This window comes from Phocoena phocoena, chromosome 3 (genome assembly GCF_963924675.1).
Source record: "Phocoena phocoena chromosome 3, mPhoPho1.1, whole genome shotgun sequence".
Classification (NCBI taxonomy): domain Eukaryota; kingdom Metazoa; phylum Chordata; class Mammalia; order Artiodactyla; family Phocoenidae; genus Phocoena; species Phocoena phocoena.
Genome location: NC_089221.1, coordinates 52,544,064 through 52,565,491, shown reverse-complemented (window position 1 = coordinate 52,565,491; position 21,428 = coordinate 52,544,064). Strand labels below are relative to the sequence as shown.

The following is a 21,428-nucleotide window of genomic DNA, read 5'->3' as shown; positions in this document are numbered from 1 at the left end:
GATTTTTAGTGACAAACCTAGGAAAATTTAAGTTGTTCTAACTATCTGCGCACCACACACCAAAACCCCCATCAGTGTTTTTTCTAGACTCACCATTCTTTGAAGTTGGCTGGTCTGTAATCTTCCCCTTTCACCTAGATTTGTTTTCCATACTATATCCAATTTTCCAATTACCGTTACTCCCTTAATGATGCCTGCTTTTTCTGCAAACTCCTTCTTGGGTTTTAGGCAGTACAAGTACTGGCGTGTATCCATTGGCTGCAGATATGCTCTTGACCCAAATGTAGTTACGCTGTGGGGTGGAGACAGAGATGGAAAAAATTCTCTAGAACCTTTTAGAAGAAAAACCATAGCTGTGATTGTTCCTTTGGACAGAAACTGAATGATTTACCACCCAAAGATCCAGAATACAACAGGTCGGTGGTTGCAACACAATGAAAAGGACTTGTACTGAGAGGACTTATTTTTCTTTATTTTTTTTCAGTTGATATGGAAAATCTTGAGATTCTTTATAATATAATGCAATATATTACCCGAAGCATTGGATATACACTGATTAACTGAAAAATAGCAATAGAAATCAGGACCTTAAGTATCCTGTCTCTTCTCTAAAATTATGAAAGCAAATAGTTTAGAATAAAAAGAAACATACCATTCTAAACTAATGATTTTTCAAAATTAATTAAAAGATCAGGAAAATAGTGGAAAATTATTGTTTTCCTCTGTGGGGGTATGAGAGGCTATGAACTTTACTGTAAGCCCCATAATAAGTAAAAGTAACTTTTTCATTCTTGATTATTAAAATCAGGTACTTTCTCCAGCTATTACCTTCTTATCCATATTAATATCAACCCTACATTTATTTATTCTTCTTTTTCTATATTACCTATAAAGATGTGTATTTCATTTTCATGAAAAATTAAATCATCTATTCCTATCCTCACTCCTTTTGATGTTAAGAGAATACTCCTTAAAACTCACTGCTTACTCTTACCCCTTCTAACTTCTCCATCATTTCTTACAATGCCTCAGTTTTATCATTTGCAGGATAAGGATGAAATGTTCCATATTTATCTCACTGAATTGTTATAAAAATTTTAAAGAATAAGTGCTTCAAGTACAAATGGTTAGGATCTTATTTTCATGTGAAGGGAGGGCTGAACAGGTGGACCATCGATTTTTAGGGCAGTGAAACTTTTATATCCTACAGTCAGGATGGCTACGTGTCACCACATTTGTCAAAACCCACAGAATGCACAACACAAAAAGTGAACCCTAATGTAAACCATGGACTTCAGTTAATAATAAGTATCAGTATTAGTTCATCGACTGTAAAAAATGTGCCACACTGGGGGGCTTCCCTGGTTGCGCAGTGGTTGAGAGTCCACCTGCCGATGCAGGGGACGTGGGTTCGTGCCCTGGTTCGGGAAGATCCCACATGCCGCGGAGCGTCTGGGCCCGTGAGCCATGGCTGCTGAGCCTGCGAGTCCGGAGCCTGTGCTCCGCAACGGGAGAGGCCACAACAGTGAGAGGCCCGCGTACCGCAAAAAAAGGAAAAAAAAAAAAAAAAAGTGCCACATTAAACAAGATGTAAATAACAGGGGATCCTGTAAGTGGGGAGGAGGGCATGTGGGAATGCTGTGCTTTCTGGTCAATTTTTCTGTGAATTTAAAACTTCTCTAATAAAATAATGTCTATCCCTTAAAAAAAATTTTAAACCACCCGAGAGTAACAGTGTTAGAAAAGTTCATATCTTTCAAAATAAAAGCAAACACTTCATAATCCATATTTACCATTCTCCAGCTTGGTTGACTGAATTTAATTCTGCTACATTGTACATTATAGATGGCTCCAGTGAAACTTTCTCCATAAACATGGGTGAGGTTGTAATGTTCTGAATCTGGGCTTCAAGAAATACTTCATCAGTCTGAAAATATGAAAGAAAAATCCACCAAAGTATGCTGGTGTTTAAAGTACTTTACCACCACAACAATATCTGATTTATATGAAGAAAAAACATTAACCACAAATGTGATTAGTTCATGCCTGCAAATCAAAGTTATCATAATTAATGCAAGAAAAGAAACTGTCCTCCTAACATAATTCACAGGGGCAAAGTCAAGTGTTAGTCAACTGGTAAGTTGTCAAACAATGGATGGGGGATAACTATAATATTTTTTGTATTGATATCCAAAAACGCTTAACTGAAATTTCATTTACATATATTTTAAATTTTCTGGTAAGTCATTAAAATGTGAAAATGCAATTTAGTATAATGAATTTACCTGTGCACCTATCATTTCAGAGATGTGTTTAGATAATTAGGTCTTTGTTATAATATTCCAGCATAATTTATTAATTTCAATTTTTCATGTTACTTCAATTTAGATAGTATAGCAAATAATCTATTTTATAATCTTATAAGAATTTAACTTTTTAATTAAAGCTTTTTTAAAAGTAGTCATTAGTGATTTCTTGGTTCATTGAAAATGTATATTTAGAGCAAAAATATATGTGAATTGTACTTGAAATCTTTAAGTTTTTAAATCAAACAAAAGGTATTTTGTGGTCTTAGTGAAAACTGGTGCTATACAGCAGTATTTCAGTCAATGGGTAACTTACATATGTACTTTTACATAATATTTTAAATTCCCTAATTATTTATGTTAAACATTCTTCTTTTTATGCTATTTGGTTATTTTGGGGGGTATATATTGGAGGATAACAGAAAACTTGGCTCATTTTTGATAAAAACCTATACATAAAATGGTATACTAAGGATATTCTAGAATTATTTTATTCAGAAGTTTCATAGTAATATATATACAGAAATAAAATAAACTATGACCAAAAATTTTTGGCACTTATGAGTTTTTTTAACACTAAATCCAGGAAAGTAGAAATCATTTGCAAAAATATAGTGATGAAGTTATAATTTAATGTATTATTATCTAAAACAAAACAGATTCTTTAGTCCTTGGCACATGTGCTCTAATGAAAATAGAAATACGATTTATCAGTTTAAAAGAAGTACCCATTCAAAGGCATTATTCTGTTACTTTTTCTCAAAAAAAAATATCCCATCGATCCATTGCTTTAAAAAAAATAACCATAGACCCACATTTCAAATTTAAAAATGCAATTTCTGCATAAGTTTAGAAGAGCTTAGATAAAATGAAAGAAAAACAAGCTGCATAATGGAAAATTAAGCTAGTTTGAACAGTTAGCATGAAATAACTTGACATTTAAAAAATTAAGATAAGAATTCAGTGCTAAGGCAGTTGATGTTTTTATCATGTATATATTGTGTTATAAGCAAATGCTGCTTATATTAAATAGAAATTTGAAAATATGGTTTTAGTCAACGTGGGAAAATTTAATTTTCTTCTGTTTACTGTTGTCAAAGGGCCACCTTTACCTGACCCAGACTTAAAACTAAAACCACTGCTCACTTGAAGATGAATTTCAACTACACAGTTTACTCAAAGAATTGAAGTATAGTAGGATATTTTATATTAAGAGGTTGAAAATCCTGAGGCTATTTTAAACAAGGTTAACATGCCTCTTTTTAAAAACAGCTACAGGAAACACACTAAAAATAAGAATATAATTGTTTCAATATGCCAATTTAATCTTTGATGTATTTTTTCCCATAGAATAAGATGATCAATATAAAAAGTACAAATTATATACATATTTTTGAAGTCACGTAAGTATATTCACAACTAACTTTGTTTTTCCACTATGTTTTATAAAGAGAGATTAATTAGGCAGAGTCAAAAAGTGGTAAGTAAGAAAAGCATATAAATTTATAATAAAAAATCAAATTACCACAGAACTGAGGTCACTCTAATGGAAAAATAAAAAAGAAAAATTAGAAAAATCAGATTAAATGTTAAAGAAAAAGAATAACTAACTTTAAAATAAAATGCATTTCTGCATTTTTTTTAATTTACTAAACAAGACAGCATTAGTAAAACAAGGAAGTAAACAGAAAGTAATACAAAGAAATATGACAAATCATTCTTCTAAAAAGGTGAAACTGCTAAGGTTAAATGAATAGAGAAGAACACTATAGGTGAATACTTAAACAGGAGCAAATATTCAAGGGCATATCTTGGGGGAGAGAGGTATATTCCATGCGTTTCTAGTTCTATAAATTCTTTACTCACTTTGTAACTTCTTCATAGATTACTTAGGTTGGGTATATACTATCTGCCACATTCAGAATAGATGTACACTGTATAGGTTCTCTTAAATTTATCTAATAATGGAATCATTTTTTCAAGGAGGATCTTGAGTGATTACAGTTCCACTGATCACACTTCAGGGAATGCTGGGCTAGACCACTTCAGACAACTGAGAGTTAACAGATTTCACAGTTTGTCTTTTTTTCACATATATATTGCTAAAGCTACTTATTTACCAAGGGCCATCTCAAATGTCAGCTCTTTCATCAAACACATAGCTGGAAATCTTTTTCACCTATGTTCCCAGAGAATAAGTACACTTATGATTGGGGTGGGCGGGGATGCTTACACTGTATTTATGTCATGTCAGTCTCCTTCACTAGATCTAAGTACCGTGAGGACTGGGAAGATGTTCAGTTTATATTTATTTCTCTTCAGTACCTGGCATGGAGCTGTGATCAAAGGTTTGACACCTAGCTTCTAATGTCACCAATTTTTTTTTTTTTTACAAGGCTTTCTTATATTAGAAGACTACAACAAAGTTTCTCACAAAACTTGTTTTCCTTTAGGTGATTCACACAGTATTAGAATTTTTAGAAGCAGCATAAAAAACATGTTTGAGACAAATGTGGGGCTAATAACAGTTGTCATGTAAGGACTATGGCATAGTGTAATAAAAATAAACTACTGATATCAGTGTGGTTAACTAACTCCTACAATTTACCTGAATTTCCTAGATGGAGTCCATAGAATCTGCTTCATGTTACGGGCAGAACAGTATTTGTTTGCCTAATAGGTAATACCAAATATCTTAGAGAGATCCTAAATGCTATTTGTTCACTCCTCATTTTTAAAAAAATGTCTATTTTCAAAAGTTCAGAATTTTACTAAAATTTTTTAGCTGAAGTTTGTTGGCTAAGTTTAGACTAAAAGTTATGTCTATACTTAATGTTAACTGAAAAAGCAAACACAATTGTTACTATGATTATAAAAACAGAATATTATATATAAATGAGTAAAGACTGAAAGAAAATATGGGTTAATGAAGAACCAATTACTTTTTAGTGTGGTGGACTTGTGGGTTTTTTCCTTTCTTTTTGGGGAGTATATTACTTTTATGTTATTTATGGAATAACTAGCAATTTAAAAAACAATTTGCAACTCACTCTGAATATTGGTGTGATAAAACTACTTGACAAGTATCTTAATGTACCACCATACTTCAACAAAGAAAACCTGAAATAGTTTAATATGTGCCTTCCTATATGTGCCTTTAAACATCTAGTTATCTCCTTGATAAGACTGTATCCTTGCATCAAATATGTATACTCTTCACTACATACTGTACGTTCCACTTGTATTTCCAACTCGGCTTGGAATGCCTTCACTGCTCTGACACTTAGACGTTTCTAACACCTATTCCTTCTAGACACTGATGCAGTTCTCTTCCTTTTCCATGAAGCTTCTTTAGACTACTCCAAAATCTCATCCCCTGAGTTCCTGTAGCACATCTTTTTGCGTCATGCTCTTTAGTCTCACTATATACTATACTAGTTACTTTTGTTATTTTATGCACTTTTTTTGTTTCTCCTAATAGGTTTTTACTTTAAGGTTAGGTTCCTTATCTTAGATGTCTTAGTATGCCCAGCTGTAGTACAAACTTTATAGTGAATAAAAATTCAGATGCTGATGGTAAAAATAGATATCAAATTTGACATGTGACCACAAATTTCTGATCACCTGGTTTTGGAGTAATAGACAAAATTTTCATTTCAAAATACTGCATTTGAATACCTTTGAGTTTATCACTGTGATATGAAACACATGACTTTGGGGGAGTAAAAGGCCCATTAGGAAATCTGCTTTTTCTGGACCTCTAGATACCAGGATAAAATAGAACTGTAAAAGAAATCCAAGCCATAAAACCTTTTCCTTATGGAAAATTCTATTTTATCTCTTTTGTTAGGAAAGAAGATAATCTTCTATTCTAAAAGTTACTTCTTTCTATATTTTTGCCAAATTTGTTTCTCCCAAGGAGCATTTCAAACCATTCACTAAACTTAGCAACCTAACTCTGGCTGGCACACTGACTTCCCAGGACAAAGAATTTAATGTACTGAGCTCTACTTAATATTTTTCTAGGTGAATATTAAATCTTCTTTGCAGGGTTGGATCTACCACTTCAATTTTTGTAATATCACAACCACATTTATAAAATATTTAACAGATTGCTAATGTTTTTAGATGGTAACAACAACTATTAAATGGAAGAACAGGGCAATCATTTAATGAAAGAGGGTGAAAGCCTCACAAAATTAACGAGAATAAAAATCAAGGCATATTTATTTCATGTCAGTTGAAAACAGCAGACTAAAAGAGATCTGCAGTGAAATTATTCACTTTCAATTGAACTTTATGCTCATTTTTCACAAGTAATTCACAGTCATATCAGCAATTTACTCTGATATGAAAAGAAATGTAATACATGAGAATTTTAGTCAAATAAGATCTTAATGTTGAAACTGAAATCCCATTAAGTGCTCAACACTTACCTCTGCATTGTAAAATTTGGTTTTCACATCCAATGGTTTGAGAACCTAGTTGAATAAAGCATATCAATCAAAGGAGATTATTATCATTTGACCATTTATTTTGTTTATCTGCTTTAAACCATAGAGCTTAAATTTGTCAAAGGCATTTTCCAATTTTAATTGTAATAGACTTTTCTAATGGGTATGCAGTACTCTTGTAAAAACAAAAACAATCCCAAATGCATTTTTAAAAAAGCCACTGTAATTTCTTGACTGGGTAATAGTTACATGAGTTATATGGATCTGTACTTCATAATAGTTTGTTAAACTGAACACATATATTTTTGTGTATTTCTCTCTATATATTTCACAAAGCATGTTTATCAAAATAAGCAATCAAACCTTTTATTTTCTTTTAAAAGACATGCAAAATCTTAAACAGATGAGTGATAACAAAAGCAATAGAATAAAGCAAAATTTTTCTTCCTATTGCTGGTACTTTTTCTTCCACTTACAAACAGAGGAATGAAAAATATATATAGTATCATATCTAGATCTACATAACTGTATATGGTCATCTCATTTCCCTATCCACACACATACATGTGTTAAAACAGTGGTTTTTAACTATTTTTGATTATGGACTTCGAAAATTGTGTATAAATAAAAAATTCTAACTACAATTTCAGTGACTCATGAAGTCTCTGAAGGAAGCTTGGTCCACTTAGCCCAAGGCAATAATCTCTCATTTAAATATTTCCTTAGAAATCTGATATTATTTACACTTATTTTGTCTGGACTTTACACTTATTTTATCCATCTTCTAGATTCTTTTGTGTTTTGTCAAGGCATGAAAACACAACAAATTGTTTTCTGGATAAAACATTACATTTCCAATGATAATTTCTCTTTTATTTAAATTACTTTAGTCCAACTTTAGATTGCTAGTAACCACAATGATAATTTCTCTGCTTTTATTTAACTTACTTTAGTCCAACTTTAGATTGCTAGTAATAAGACAAATCAAAAAATATTAAGCTATTTGCTTTATTTGGAGTTTGTTTTTACTGCATATAAATAGTAGTAATCTCCTAGGGGAAAAAAGGGCATCTAAACACTATTTACCACTGTCATATTCAATACCTGAAATTTGAAGAATTTTCTAAAATACATTTTTTCTCCACCCTGAGTTGTATAACTCACTGCACACACCAAGCTGAAACAGAAAGATGTTTTAATGATTTTGAATCACTATCAATTTTGTTTTTTAATAGTTAATCTACTAACCTTCAATTCTACTGACAAATTTGGAAAATATTTATACTATGACACGACAGTGCAGCCAAATGAGCCTAGAGCAGGAAAAAAAGAGTTCCAGTAGATATGGATATAATTCCATGAACAAGAAAGCTGAATAGTAAAATAAGATATACCATTTTTAAAGCAGGAAGTCAGAAACTTTTTTCTTCAGAAAGTAAAGCATAAGCCAAAATAAATCACAGGATAACTAAATAGTTGAATGTAAAAAGTTAAGTTCATATAAACTAGAAGAAAATACAAATTTTTTAAAAATTCCAGGATGAAGAAAGACTTTTTAATATAAATGCAATGGAAAGGAAAAGACTTCCACAAATTTAGAAATTGGATAAATCAAAAACACTAAAACAAAATTTTAAGAAGGACAACAAACTGGGAAAAAATGCTTCTAACAATATGAAGAGAAATTTTTATAAGCAAAACAATATCTCATTCAAAATAGAAGAAAAGGATATACACATAAATTGTAGTACCATAATCGACTAACAAAAATGTGGAAATGTTCAGCCTCACAAGTAGTCAAAGAAACAAATTAAAATAATGAAATAAGATTTTTCCTTATCTTAGGATTTGGCAAAAATTCTTTCCAAGAAATATCAGGGTTGGTGAGAGTTTAGAGAAACTGACTCTCTTTATACTGTTGGTGGTTATGAGAAATTTAGAAAAGAATCCTTCAGGGGCTTCCCTGGTGGCGCAGTGGTTGAGAGTCCGCCTGCCGATGCAGGGGACGCGGGTTCGCGCCCCGGTCCGGGAGGATCCCACGTGCCGCGGAGCGGCTGGGCCAGCGAGCCATGGTCGCTGAGCCTGCGCGTCTGGAGCCTGTTGCTCCGCAACGGGAGAGGCCACAACAGTGAGAGGCCCGCGTACCACAAAAAAAAAAAAAAAAAAAAAAAAAAGAATTTTCAAAGAATACTGACTAAACTGGGTTCCTGGTGTATTAACAAAGATAAAACCATGCGTAATATGATCAAAATTCTATAAAATATTATATAAGTTACTTATACACATCTGTTTTATATATATATGCACATAAAGGATTGAAATATACCAATATTATAATAGTGGCTATACTAGGTGGTGACATTACAGGTAATTTAATTTCTACTTTATACTTGTACCTAGTAGTAAACTAGGTGCTAGGTATTTAGAGTTCATCAAAACTCAATACCTGCTCTCCAAGTGCTCACAGTTGGAAGCAGTGTAGCAAGGTACAGGTTATGAAGTTAGATTTAGATTTGAGTTCTATGTCATTATGTGCTAGCTATTAAATTCTCTAAGAGTCTCATTTTCTGTAAAATGGGGATTTTACACATTTAATATCATTTCAATAAAAACAATTTCAACAAATATTGACCACTGTTCTCGCTAAATCCCAGTGATGCAGGTGACTTTGTGGAACTCATACTTTAATGGGAACGGCAGGCACTCAGTAAGTAATGTCAAGCATAAAAGACATAGAAAAATATGACAAGTTGTGGATGCTATAAAATAGACAAGAAGGGGGATTTTATCTAGTCTAGGAGGTCAAAAAGTCTCTTTGAGAAAGTCATGATGAATCTGAGATATGACAAAGTGGAAGAAAACTAAACAAAATGACACAGGCATTCCTTTGTAAGGGAAGGATACATTTCAAGTCACAGAGCAGTTCAGAGGTAAAAGAACTGCAGAGTAGAGAGGGAGGGAAGCATGATGAAAGGTGAGAACTAGAGTACGTAGTTGGTAAGGATTAGTTGTGGAGAGCTCTGCAAAACCTATACAGTTAGAATTTCCTAAGGGTAGTAGGAGATCACTGAAGTGTTAAGTGACTTATCCAAGATCACATAATTAAATAAATAATCAAGGTAAAATTTGAACTCCAGAAAATCTGACTCAAAGCTCATACCAACCACAGAATATATATTAAAAAGTGCCTACAACAGAGCTTGTCACCAAAATGAATTAAATAATAGATAATATTACATATTTCTTTAAGACAAAGAAGAGAAGCAAAAACGGTGACGTTAAGTGGAGATGAAGAGAGGCTACTGAGAGATAGTTAACAAGAACTAACAGGACTTTGTGAATCAACTGGATATGGGGGTGGTAAGGCAGATAGAGAAGTCTAAAATTACTTTAGATGGCTGAAATTTTCATATTTGCCTCTCAGACGAAGAAAAATACAGCATTCACATTCAAATACATACACAGGCCAGGAATACAGAATTTGAGATTTTTTCCCCTCATACCTCCACTTTGGTTCTCTATTTTTGAACTCTCAGGGTAGAGTATATTTATACAGTTAAATACAGAACTGAAAAGTTGTGAATTTAAAAATAAATGTTATTAACATCAGTTAGCATTTCAAAAGAATAAATGTACTTTTAGAGTGCTACCTGAGTTTTAAAGGTTTGCATGGATTTTTATTTTTAAATAAGATTGTAGATGCAAAAATGAAACTAGAGATAAGTGAAGATAAATTAAGATATTTTTTCCTTTCAAAAATAAACATTTTGTTTAAAGTTTGTTTCTGGCAAGCATGTAAACACGGTACACAAAATTCCTTCTGAAGTAGGTTCTTAGGCTTAATAACAAGTGGAATAAGTGGAAATAAAGCAAAAATTTCAAATAAAGGCATATATAAGTAAAAGCCTCTGAGATCTAGTAAAATTAATTCTTACATGTGTGTTCCAATCTCCTTTACTTCATGGTGTATGACATCATCTATACAACAATCGGGTTTAAGTTCAGCCACTGCAGCATTGGAGGCTGAAAGATTTAAACGCTGAGAACTTGTCTGAAGATCAGCCTTGAAAGAGAGAATAAAATCCAAATGAGACTGGTTACCTACAGGGTGTGGATAAGTATGGGTGGAAAGAATAGGGGAACAAGAACAAGAAAGTAGGGATGAAGAGGGAGCAACACGTCTCTGTGTACATCTTTTTGTATAGCTCTGATGCTTAGGAACAGGGTAATGGTTCACACACACACACACACACACACACACACACACACACACACTCACACCTAAAAATAAACACTGATAAAATCAGCTATAAAGTAGGGGGAATCCAAAATGTAATACAAACAGTACCACATGAACCTAACTGTATTACAAATGAACACAACCATACTGGGAGGAGGAGACAGAAAAAAAGGAACTAAAGTTTGGCAAACAAAAGCTAAAAATGAAAAGAGCGGCACACAAATATTTTACTCTAGCTAGCCCATTTGCTGTTTTGCAGGGGTATGGATTAGCGGTTCTGAAACTTCTACATGTATACTAGGACAAAACAAAAAATATATATATTATGGATAACAAGAGACAAGTTTCTTACTTTTGGAGGAAAAAAGGTACAGATAAGGAAAGAGAGAAGCCTGCAATGAAACCTTTGGTGCTGGACTGGAATTTGGGGCATCAGTATGAACATATGGTTTTGAAATTTATACATATACAGATGGATATTACAGAAACATATATAGATGTGTACACATGTGTTAGTATATAACACTAAAAGGTAACAGGTAAATAATCATTCAAAACAGTATTAGATGTCAGAGACCAGCTGATTTGTAGAACTAGAGATCAGCATTAAAGTCATCAACTAAGAAAGGACCATTTTCTCTCTTGCCCCTACCAAGTTACTTTCTATCATATTCCCTCCCTTATTCCTTTTGAACATTGATCATTTTCTCTAATTCTCTTAAATGGCATCCTCCTTTAAGCTCAGCTACTTTCTATCACATTCAATTTTAACTTTCTTTGTAACATTTATTATGATCTATAATTACCTTATTTATGATTTTGTTTACCTGTTTCCTTCTGTCTCCCCTACCAAAGATGCAATGTCTGTTGAGGCAGGAACCTCTTGCCTTCTCTTGCTCACCACTATAACATGGTGCCTGGCACACAGTAGGCAATTAATAAATGTTTGTTGCATACTGAATGAAGTTATGATAAAACTTCAAGGCAAATGTCAAGACAAATTCAGAGAAAGCAAAGATCACATTAAGTCATGGGGATTAGGGGAGGTTTTGTCCATAAGAGTGCAGATTTTTTAAAAGCTTTTTATTTTTTTTTAAATCAGTTAACAGGTTTTCTGCAGTTAATTCTAACCTAACATTCTTAATGCAGCACTTCCAAGTGGAATATTTATTAGTGCTGTCTTTTTTTATTATATTCAGTTATTAAACAGTAGTAGCTCACATTTATTGGGCACCTACTATGTGCAAGGCCCTGTTCTAAGCACATTACTCATTTAATGCCCACAACCCTGAAGTAGGTCATTATACTATCCCTAATTTACAGACAAACCAAGGCACATAGAAGGAACAACTCCCCTTAGGTTATACAACTAATAAGTAATGAAGCTGAAATTCAAAATTCTTTAACAAACATTTTAGAAATTAGAGAAGAGGGGGAAAAGAAACAGTCAAATCCATGGGCTTTCTGTCCAATGTGTTTTCCTATGTATCATTTTCTAAACATTAATCATAACTACAGCATGTATTATATATGGCTGAACACTTTTACTTTTCTCCTTTTTCATCTTATAAACACTGCTGCACTTAACATTTATTTCCTAATTACCTATGAGGGCTTTCCCAGGAGCTGGAGATACACCAGTGAACAATAGACCAAAATCCCTGCCCCTAGGGAATTTAAATGTTTGGGGAAAATAATATAGAGTAAAGGAGGAATGGAGGGCTGGCTTGAGGTAGGGGAATACAATTTAAATTACAGGGTCGGCTTCATACTGCAAATTGGTTTTTGGATGAGCAGGATTTAAAAAGGGAGAGAGGAAAGGGGAAATGGAGAATCATTTCAAGTAAGTTAAAAAAAGCAAAACACCTTAAGTGTAAAAGCTCAAGATCAAGAAAGAGTTCGGTATAATTAAGGAATTCATGTTAAAAAATAAGAAAAAAGCATTTAAAAACATCTAGACTAAACTTCAAGCGAACAGAGGCCTTGTCTCTTTTGTTTCCTGCTATAACCCCAGTATCTAGAATTGTGCCTGGAATATATACTTGTTGAATGAATGAGCAAATGCCTATTACTCACCATTGGTTCTCAAAGTATGGTTCCCAGACTAACAGAATCAGCATCACCTGAGAACATGTTAGAAATGTAAATTCTGGGAATTCCCTGGTGGTCCAGTGGTTAGGACTTTGCGCTTCCACTATCAGGGGCCTGGGTTTGATCCCTGGTTGGGGAACTAAGCTCCCACAAGCCCCGTGCTGTGGCCAAAAAAAAAGGTAAATTCTTGGGCACCATTTCAGATTGCTTAAATCAGAAACACTGGAGGTGAGGCTCAGCAATCAGTGTTTTAAAAAGTCCTCCAGATGATTTTAATACCTTCTAAAGTTTAAGAACCAATAGTACAGGGACTTCCCTGGTGGTATCATGGTTAAGAATCCATCTTGTAGTGCAGGGGATGCCAGTTTGATCCCTGGTCGGGGAAGTAAGATCCCACATGCTGCGGGGTTACTGAGCCTGCGTGCCACAACTACAGAGCCTGTGCACTCTGGAGCCCATGCAACGTAACTAGAGAGAAGGCTGCAAGCTGCAACTAAGACCTGATGCAGCCAAAAATAAATAAATAAAATAAAAATAAACCACCAATGGTACAGATCATTAAAGTTATTTATTTATTTTTTTTGCGGTACGCGGGCCTCTCACTGTTGTGGCCTCTCCCGTTGCGGAGCACAGGCTCTGGATGCGCAGGCTCAGCGGCCATGGCTCACGGGCCTAGCCGCTCCCCAGCATGTGGGATCTTCCTGGACCAGAGCTCGAACCTGTGTCCCCTGAATTGGCAGGTGGACTCCCAACCACTGCACAACCAGGGAAGTCCCTACTATTTTTTTTATTTATAGTACACTATGCTGTCTTTTGTTTATAGAACACTTCATTTTTTGGTAGCATGCTAAGGTTTTCAGACTTACTGCTGAAAATTATTTTTCAATTAAAAAACAAACAAAAAACCCCCTAGTGGTTTCCAGTTAGACATGACAGATTATATAGCATTTTTATTCTCAAAAACAACACTAAGGGCTTCCCTGGTGGCGCAGTGGTTGAGAGTCCGCCTGCTGATGCAGGGGACACGGGTTCATGCCCCAGTCCCGGAGGATCCCACATGCCGCGGAGCGGCTGGGCCCATGAGCCATGGCCGCTGAGCCTGCGCGTCCGGAGCCTGTGCTCCGCAATGGGAGAGGCCACAAACAGTGAGAGGCCCGCATACCGCAAAAAACAAACAAACAAACAAAAAAACAACACTAAGATGTCAGTAAAGGAATTAAAAGAGCACAGATTCATAATCTCTTTTCCACATTCCAAAATTCCAAGAGCTATAAAAAATTAAACTTTTGAGAGCAGAATTCTGAGTAGCTGAAGTACTGGCAGTAGAGTAACTGAATCTCCTGAGTCATCCTCAAATAAATAAATAAAATTTAAAAACTATATAAACTCAGTGTTAGTATAGCTAGAGAGCAGCAAATGTCTAAACTTCAAATTTCTGCAAGCTATTTCTCATGCTTTCATCATAAGCCTTTGCAAAGAACAAGAGAAGTTCATGAAAAATTGAGCTTAAGAGAGAAAAGGTAGAGACAGGCCTAAGAATGATGAAAAGTACTGCCAGAAAGACAAAGTCTATCCTAAGTGTCAAAATACTGAGAAAGTGCATTACTGGAAGATGACAGCACAGCCTACAGGAGATATAACAGTATGTTTAATGGTGAAGAGGCAGTTCTGGCAAGATAACAATTCAGGGGAAGAAGAGAGTTAAAAAGGAGAAGAACCTTTTGGACACTGTCAGTGAAGAGAAAATGAAGCAGGAGGAGAAAATTGAGGATGCTGTCACTTAAAAGAAAGAGAAAAACTGAGGAACACTCAACCCTTTATTCTTCCACCACCCTCCCAAAAGCCACCTGATAAAGAAACGACACTTTGCTTGCAAGGCTCTAAGAGAGTATTCTTGAACTAAGAATATCAAAGCACCCCAAACTGCATTTCACAGAATGCAAAGCTAGCAAGAGTCTTAATCCATACAAAAATACTATTAAAAAAGACCACACAATGATAATTTAAACAATTCACTGATCCAAACTGCCACCAAAACCAATAGTGAAACAGAAGAAAATTGCAACACAATATTCAAAGTGAACTTAATACCCTCAAAAAAACATTTGGAGATAATTATAAAGCACCCAAGGAAATATAGATTTGAATGAAAATTTACTAAGGAAAACTAAAGAAAAGCAGGCAAAGAAGAGCCAATTTGTATGTAATTGGAGTTTGTAAAATGATAAACAAAATGCTAGTTCTTAGTTAAGAGTAGGAAGACTCTTGGTGGGCACTGTACTGCTCAATAAACATTAGCTATCTCTGTTATTATGCCAAACACCACTGCCTTTATAGAAATTAAAACTGAGCAGAGCCCACAGAAATATAATCACATATTTTATAAGAAATACACTATGGTAATATTTGTTCTTTTTAACATTGACTTAAATTACACACATTTGCTGATTTATTCATCTTACAAAAATAAATTCAACATTTACTGAATGCAAACTGTATGACAGGAAAAAAGTATACATTCTCGAAGTTCTGAAAGTCAGTCCTTTTCATAATCAAATGCAGAGGTCAGCAGACTTTTTCCTTAAAAGGTCAGATAGCAAATATTTTAGACTTTGCAGGTCATACAGTTTGTTGCAACTACACAATTCTGATGCTGTAGCTTGAAATCTGCCACAGATAATACATAAACGGACGAGTGTGGCTATGTGTCAATAAAATTTTACTTACGGACTGAAATTTGAATTTTATATAATTTTCACATCACAAAATAAGCTTTTGTTTCTTTTTAATCATTTAAAAATGTAAAACCTTTCTTAGCTCATTCTTAGCATAGCTTCATACTGTCTTGCAAAAACAGGCAATGGATCAAATTTGGCCTGCACGCTATAGTTTGCTGACTCCTGATCTAATGAAAGGCAGAAACCCTAACCATAGAGTGACAAACATATGTACATGTATGCAAAAATTTGCGTCCAGTTTCTGGAAGTTGGGTCATATACGGAACTTGGAATATTTTCTCTCTGAGATCCTTTTCAGTTCTCGTACTTGCTGATTATTTTTCTTTTTTTTTTTTTTTTTGATTATTTTTCAATCTCATTCTAACTGGGCTTCCCTTTCCCTTCCATAGGCGATGCTGTAGTGACCTAAACTCACCACTGGAAGACAGCTTTGACCACTTCTCAACAACATACGATGAATTTTTCCTTTTTTAATGCCCTTTCTTTTCGGGAATAAATTTCCAGTTGTTTAACTGAGCTAGCATATTCTCTCTCTTGATTTCTCAAAACTGCAAGAATATTCTAATTGGCCTATTTCCTACAAACCATCCCATACAATGCTTTCATGATAGTCTTCCAACATAGCCTGAATACCTCTGCTCAAAAGTCTCCACTGACTGCACACTGTCTTAAAATAACCTTAGCCTTAGTCTTGCTTTTAAGATGCTCCACTGTATGGCTACTACATATCTCTACAACCTTGCCTACTCTTACTAAGTGAATTCTGTTCACTGCTACAAGAACACATTACATATTCCTATGTCTCTGCTTCCGATTACCATGTCCCTCTTTGTCTTTTCTCCTAAATCCTGCCATTCTTTCGAGATCCTCTTGTGCTCCCTCTCCTTCAATAAGCCTTCCTGAATGATGCAATCCCCAGTGATCTTTCCTCCTCTTTCAAATTTTATTATGTTAATCACAAATTATTAACAAAAATTTAAAGTGTTATTTACCTTTGGTACATTTTCTCATCCAAGCTATCACAAATTTTGAGGATAAGGAAAAATGATTCTGTGCACAGCATATCTTAGAACTTAGGTGTTCAATTAATACTTGTTATTAATGACAAGTAAAAAGTCCAGTATCAAGCAGGTATTTTAATGAAGTTTCAAAACATAAGAAGAGAAATTAAAAAGTTAAAAAAAATTCTCCCAAATAAGAATGCCACTTACTTTAACCAATATATCTTTTACAACTTGATTGCTATCATTATGAACGCTGATATAACTGGAAAAGGTCTCTCCCAAAAATATATTCCTGTGAAATAAAATAAATTTTTAGGCAGAAATCCATTCAACTTTTATCATAAATCTTCTATTTGTGCACCACTGAGAATGTCAAATGGAGAAATTACTAAAGGATAGCGATCAGGTGAAATACTATTTCAATATTTCTTTGTTTACACTAGGCTGCTCACTCATTACCTAGTGCAATTAAAAATACAGATTTAATCTATAAAACATGCTATATATCTTGACCCTCAACTACTGCCAAAACTGCCAGCCCTCCTAAAAATGTCATTGAAATCAGATCCATGTTAAGAGTCTGAAGATTTGATACTGAGGAGGCTAGAGAAAGGCAGTTTTTGAAATAACTTATGCCCCGAACCTAGAAGAGACCAAGTTATTGATCTCAGAGTATTTTTTACCAATTTATTTTCTTTTTCTTTTTCTAAGTCATCCTAATAAAAATAATGACTAGTGGCATTACTTTATAAGTATATGTTATATATATAATGCATATAAACATATAAGTATATGTAGATATATTTATAAAAATATTTTAATATGAATACGTTTTTTACATGAATATATTTCTAAGCTTTCAAGACACTAGTCAATGACCACATTCTGTAAACCTTTTGAAAAAACCCGAAAAATTCCTTTTGGTCTCAAATTGTCTCAGTTGCAAACAGAATGGAACCAGGGACTTCTACCTCAGTAATAATCTAGAGTAAGAGAATAGCTAAGAGCAAGAGAAGGAATAAAATATTTAGAACTCCTAATGAGCTGACAAGTCCAATGACTTAAGTTGGTAAAGGGCTGTGATGGTGAATAAAAGAGCTGCTTCTGAAAGACACTGAGATTAAGTCAGTTAAAATAAAAGGAATATGTAGGCATTTAAAAATATAATAAGATCTAAAGAAGAAAGTTAAAATTCTACCACCCTAGGAATTAATATTTTGGTATGCATCTTATTTTTTTAATTAAAAAAAAAAACCCAGAATCACATAGTATAATTTTGGTAAAACTTTTTTTGTTTTCAGCCACATACATGTATCATGAGCATTTTCCCATCCCATAGTTACTTTTTGAAAACATGATTTGTAATGGCTTCAGAGTGTTGTTGTGTTTCTAATGTGAACATATCATTCTTACCCAAAATTCTGTGGTAAAGTCAACATTTCTCCCAACATTAAAATCTCTGCACCATTTACAGTTGAAGGATCATCTCTCATGAGCTGGTTAAAGAGGTCTCCTGTAGAAAGAGAAAAACATCAAATTCTAACACCTACCTTGTAAGTAACTTTTATTTATGTGAAGAAACAGCTGGGAGAGATATTTAAAAAAATAATCTCATAACAAAAATTATATTAAAAAAATCTGATTTCTAATCTTCACTACAACAAATGCATGCCAAAAAAATTCTGTTTCTACAGAAAATGAACACTTCAGGAACAAAGGAAAACGTAGGTCATGAGATATATAGAAAGCTCCAATGATTTTTAAATAAAGAGAATGCTAACATACATTGATGGAACATCTGAGGATAAATGAAATTTTAATAGTGTCATTACAAGCAATGCATTTTTACTAAAACTAGAAGTCTCTAGTTGCCACAGGATATCAATAGTATTTTGATGTATAGATTATGACTGAGACCTATTACTCAGATGGCCACCATTCACACGTACAAAAACAGGCAACAAATAATGCAGCGAAGAGTTAGCATAAGATTGGCAAGGTTAGGCTTATTCCAAGGTAAGGTAATCCAGGTTTCAACTTTTCCCTAGATGCAAGTAGGATAAAGCATGTGTCATACCAGGCAAGTCTTTCTCTTCACATGTTACTGGAATATTGGTGAATAAAGTAGGCTTAGTCAACCGCATCACTGTGAATTGGGAAAGTAGAAAAAAAAAGAAAGAAAGAAAGAAAGAAAATATTAATATAATTTTATGCCAGTATTCGCAAGCTGAATGTATGGTATTCATCAATTTTATACTAGTATAAAATATAATCTAAATACTTCCTAAACAATATAATATTAAATATTTCCTAAGATTATTACACAGCAATGATTTACTAATAAAAATGTTAGGAAATAACAAAAAGAATTTTATATATGACAGAAAGAAAGAACAATTTTGCTTTTATTTACAACCTAATGAATTATAAAAATTAAATGCAAATGAAATATGGCTCATTATACAAAAAATAGAAAATAAAATAATTTCAAAGCTTACGGTATATTACAAGAATAAGGCTTTAAAAAAATCTTGAATGACTTCACTGTAAACAATATCAACAAAATATTAACCAATGTTAGTCTGATAGGGACAAGAATTTAGATGCACCATTCTGAATATGAAACAATAATTTTATGCCAAAAGGATTTTTGTTAACTTTATTCCTTGGTTATAATCACAGGCCACTGAAGTTCAGTAAGTAGCCCTTTAAGTAATATTAATTCTTTGTAAAAATTATGAAAGTGTCAGTTAATGTGTAGGTTTATAGAATTCCAACCAAAACTAGCATTTGTTCTCGGAACATGACAGAATGTATCTAAAGTTTATCTAGAAAAACAAATAAATAAAAATATGCTATAGAAATTAATAGGAAACAATGATAAAAAACTGGACATAACATGTAGTAAAACATTTAAGTCCATAATCAACTAATTGGCTTATTAATACAAGACCATACTGACATGTTAGATAATTTTAAAAAGTTATTAGGATGCAGCAAAAACAAACATTATAAGGTGCTAGGACAACTGGTTCACTATCTGGGAAAAATGAAATTTAGTTTACAAATTCATTTCAAATATCAAGCTGCGGGCTTCCCTTGTGGCGCAGTGGTTGGGAGTCTGCCTCCCGATGCAGGGGACGCGGGTTCGTGCCCCGGTCCGGGAGGATCCCACATGCCGCGGAGCGGCTGGGCCCGTGAGCTGTGGCCGCTGAGCCTGCGCGTCCGGAGCCTGTGCTCTGCAACGGGAGAGGCCACAGCAGTGAGAGGCCCGCGTACCGCAAAAAAAAAAAAAAAAAATCCTCAAATATCAAGCTGCATATGTATCAAATAGATGGACAAAAATTAAGCAAGAGAAAACTAGAAAAAGTGAAAATTAAACCTAGTCTAGCGGGGATAGGACATTCTAATTTAAAAATCTTTTTCAACTTTTTGTTAAGATTGACATTTGACTACATCAAAATAAAGACAAATCAGCTCGGTGCTTTGTGACCACCTAGAGGGGTGTGATAGGGAGGGTGGGAGGGAGGGAGACGCAAGAGGGGAGAGATATGGGAACATATGTATATGTATAACTGATTCACTTTGTTATAAAGCAGAAACTAACACACCATATTAAAGCAATTATACTCCAATAAAGATGTTAAAAAAATAAGATTGACATTTGACCACATCAAAATAAAGACAAAAATATAGAAGTAAAAATCATACAAACTCATAAAACATTTCAGAAAATGAATCCCAGAAGACTGTTTCTTTATAGTCTATTAAGATGTTCATTCAACTCAAAACTCAAATCTTTAAAGACTATCGATTTAAATGGTCAGTGCACAATATGTGGTATTCGTTAATGTATGTAAAAATGTACCACCTAACTACTAATTAACTAGCTATATCAGTCATATCAAATTTAGTGCCTGGGTTTCCCTGGTGGCGCAGTGGTTGAGAGTCTGCCTGCTGATGCAGGGGACACGGTTTGTGCCCCTGTCTGGGAAGATCCCACATGCTGCGCAGCGGCTGGGCCCGTGAGCCATGGCTGCTGAGCCTGCACGTCCGGAGCCTGTGCTCCGCAACAGGAGAGGCCACAACAGTGAGAGGCCCGCGTACCGCAAAAAAAAAAAAAAAAAAAAAAATTTAGTGCCTTTCTCATTTTGGTCTTAGTTTAAATGTCATCTTTCTCAGAAAAGAAGTACAGTTCACCTTGTTTTTTTCATAGCACCTTGTATTTATCATGAATTATGTTTATTCACTTATAAGTTTATAGCACTCCTATCCAAACTCCTCATTTTGGTCTTAGTTTAAATGTCATCTTTCTCAGAAAAGAAGTACAGTTCACCTTGTTTTTTTCATAGCACCTTGTATTTATCATGAATTATGTTTATTCACTTATAAGTTTATAGCACTCCTATCCAAACTCCTCATTTTGGTCTTAGTTTAAATGTCATCTTTCTCAGAAAAGAAGTACAGTTCACCTTGTTTTTTTCATAGCACCTTGTATTTATCATGAATTATGTTTATTCACTTATAAGTTTATAGCACTCCTATCCAAACTCCTTGAAGTTTAGGCTCTTATATATCATGTTAAGTTTTGTGGG

The 21,428-nt window shown here is 34.0% G+C and overlaps 1 protein-coding gene across 4 annotated transcripts in view; it reads right to left on the bottom strand.

Annotated features, from left to right (window-relative positions):
- TRAPPC13 (trafficking protein particle complex subunit 13) overlaps positions 1-21,428 on the bottom strand; it is a 34,292-nt gene that overhangs the window by 3,786 nt on the left and 9,078 nt on the right. For 2 of the 4 annotated variants that reach the window (XM_065875397.1, XM_065875398.1), the window contains exons 2-10: positions 18,911-18,979; positions 18,247-18,346; positions 17,041-17,125; positions 10,696-10,823; positions 7,865-7,937; positions 6,743-6,787; positions 3,832-3,849; positions 1,794-1,927; positions 94-292 (exon numbers count right to left, since the gene is read on the bottom strand). In XM_065875397.1, the coding sequence (XP_065731469.1) occupies positions 94-292; positions 1,794-1,927; positions 3,832-3,849; positions 6,743-6,787; positions 7,865-7,937; positions 10,696-10,823; positions 17,041-17,125; positions 18,247-18,346; positions 18,911-18,979 (851 nt within the window). Of the gene's footprint in view, positions 1-93; positions 293-1,793; positions 1,928-3,831; positions 3,850-6,742; positions 6,788-7,864; positions 7,938-10,695; positions 10,824-17,040; positions 17,126-18,246; positions 18,347-18,910; positions 18,980-21,428 lie in introns of those variants that run through there. The other 2 variants (XM_065875399.1, XM_065875400.1) reach the window with 1 other exon arrangement.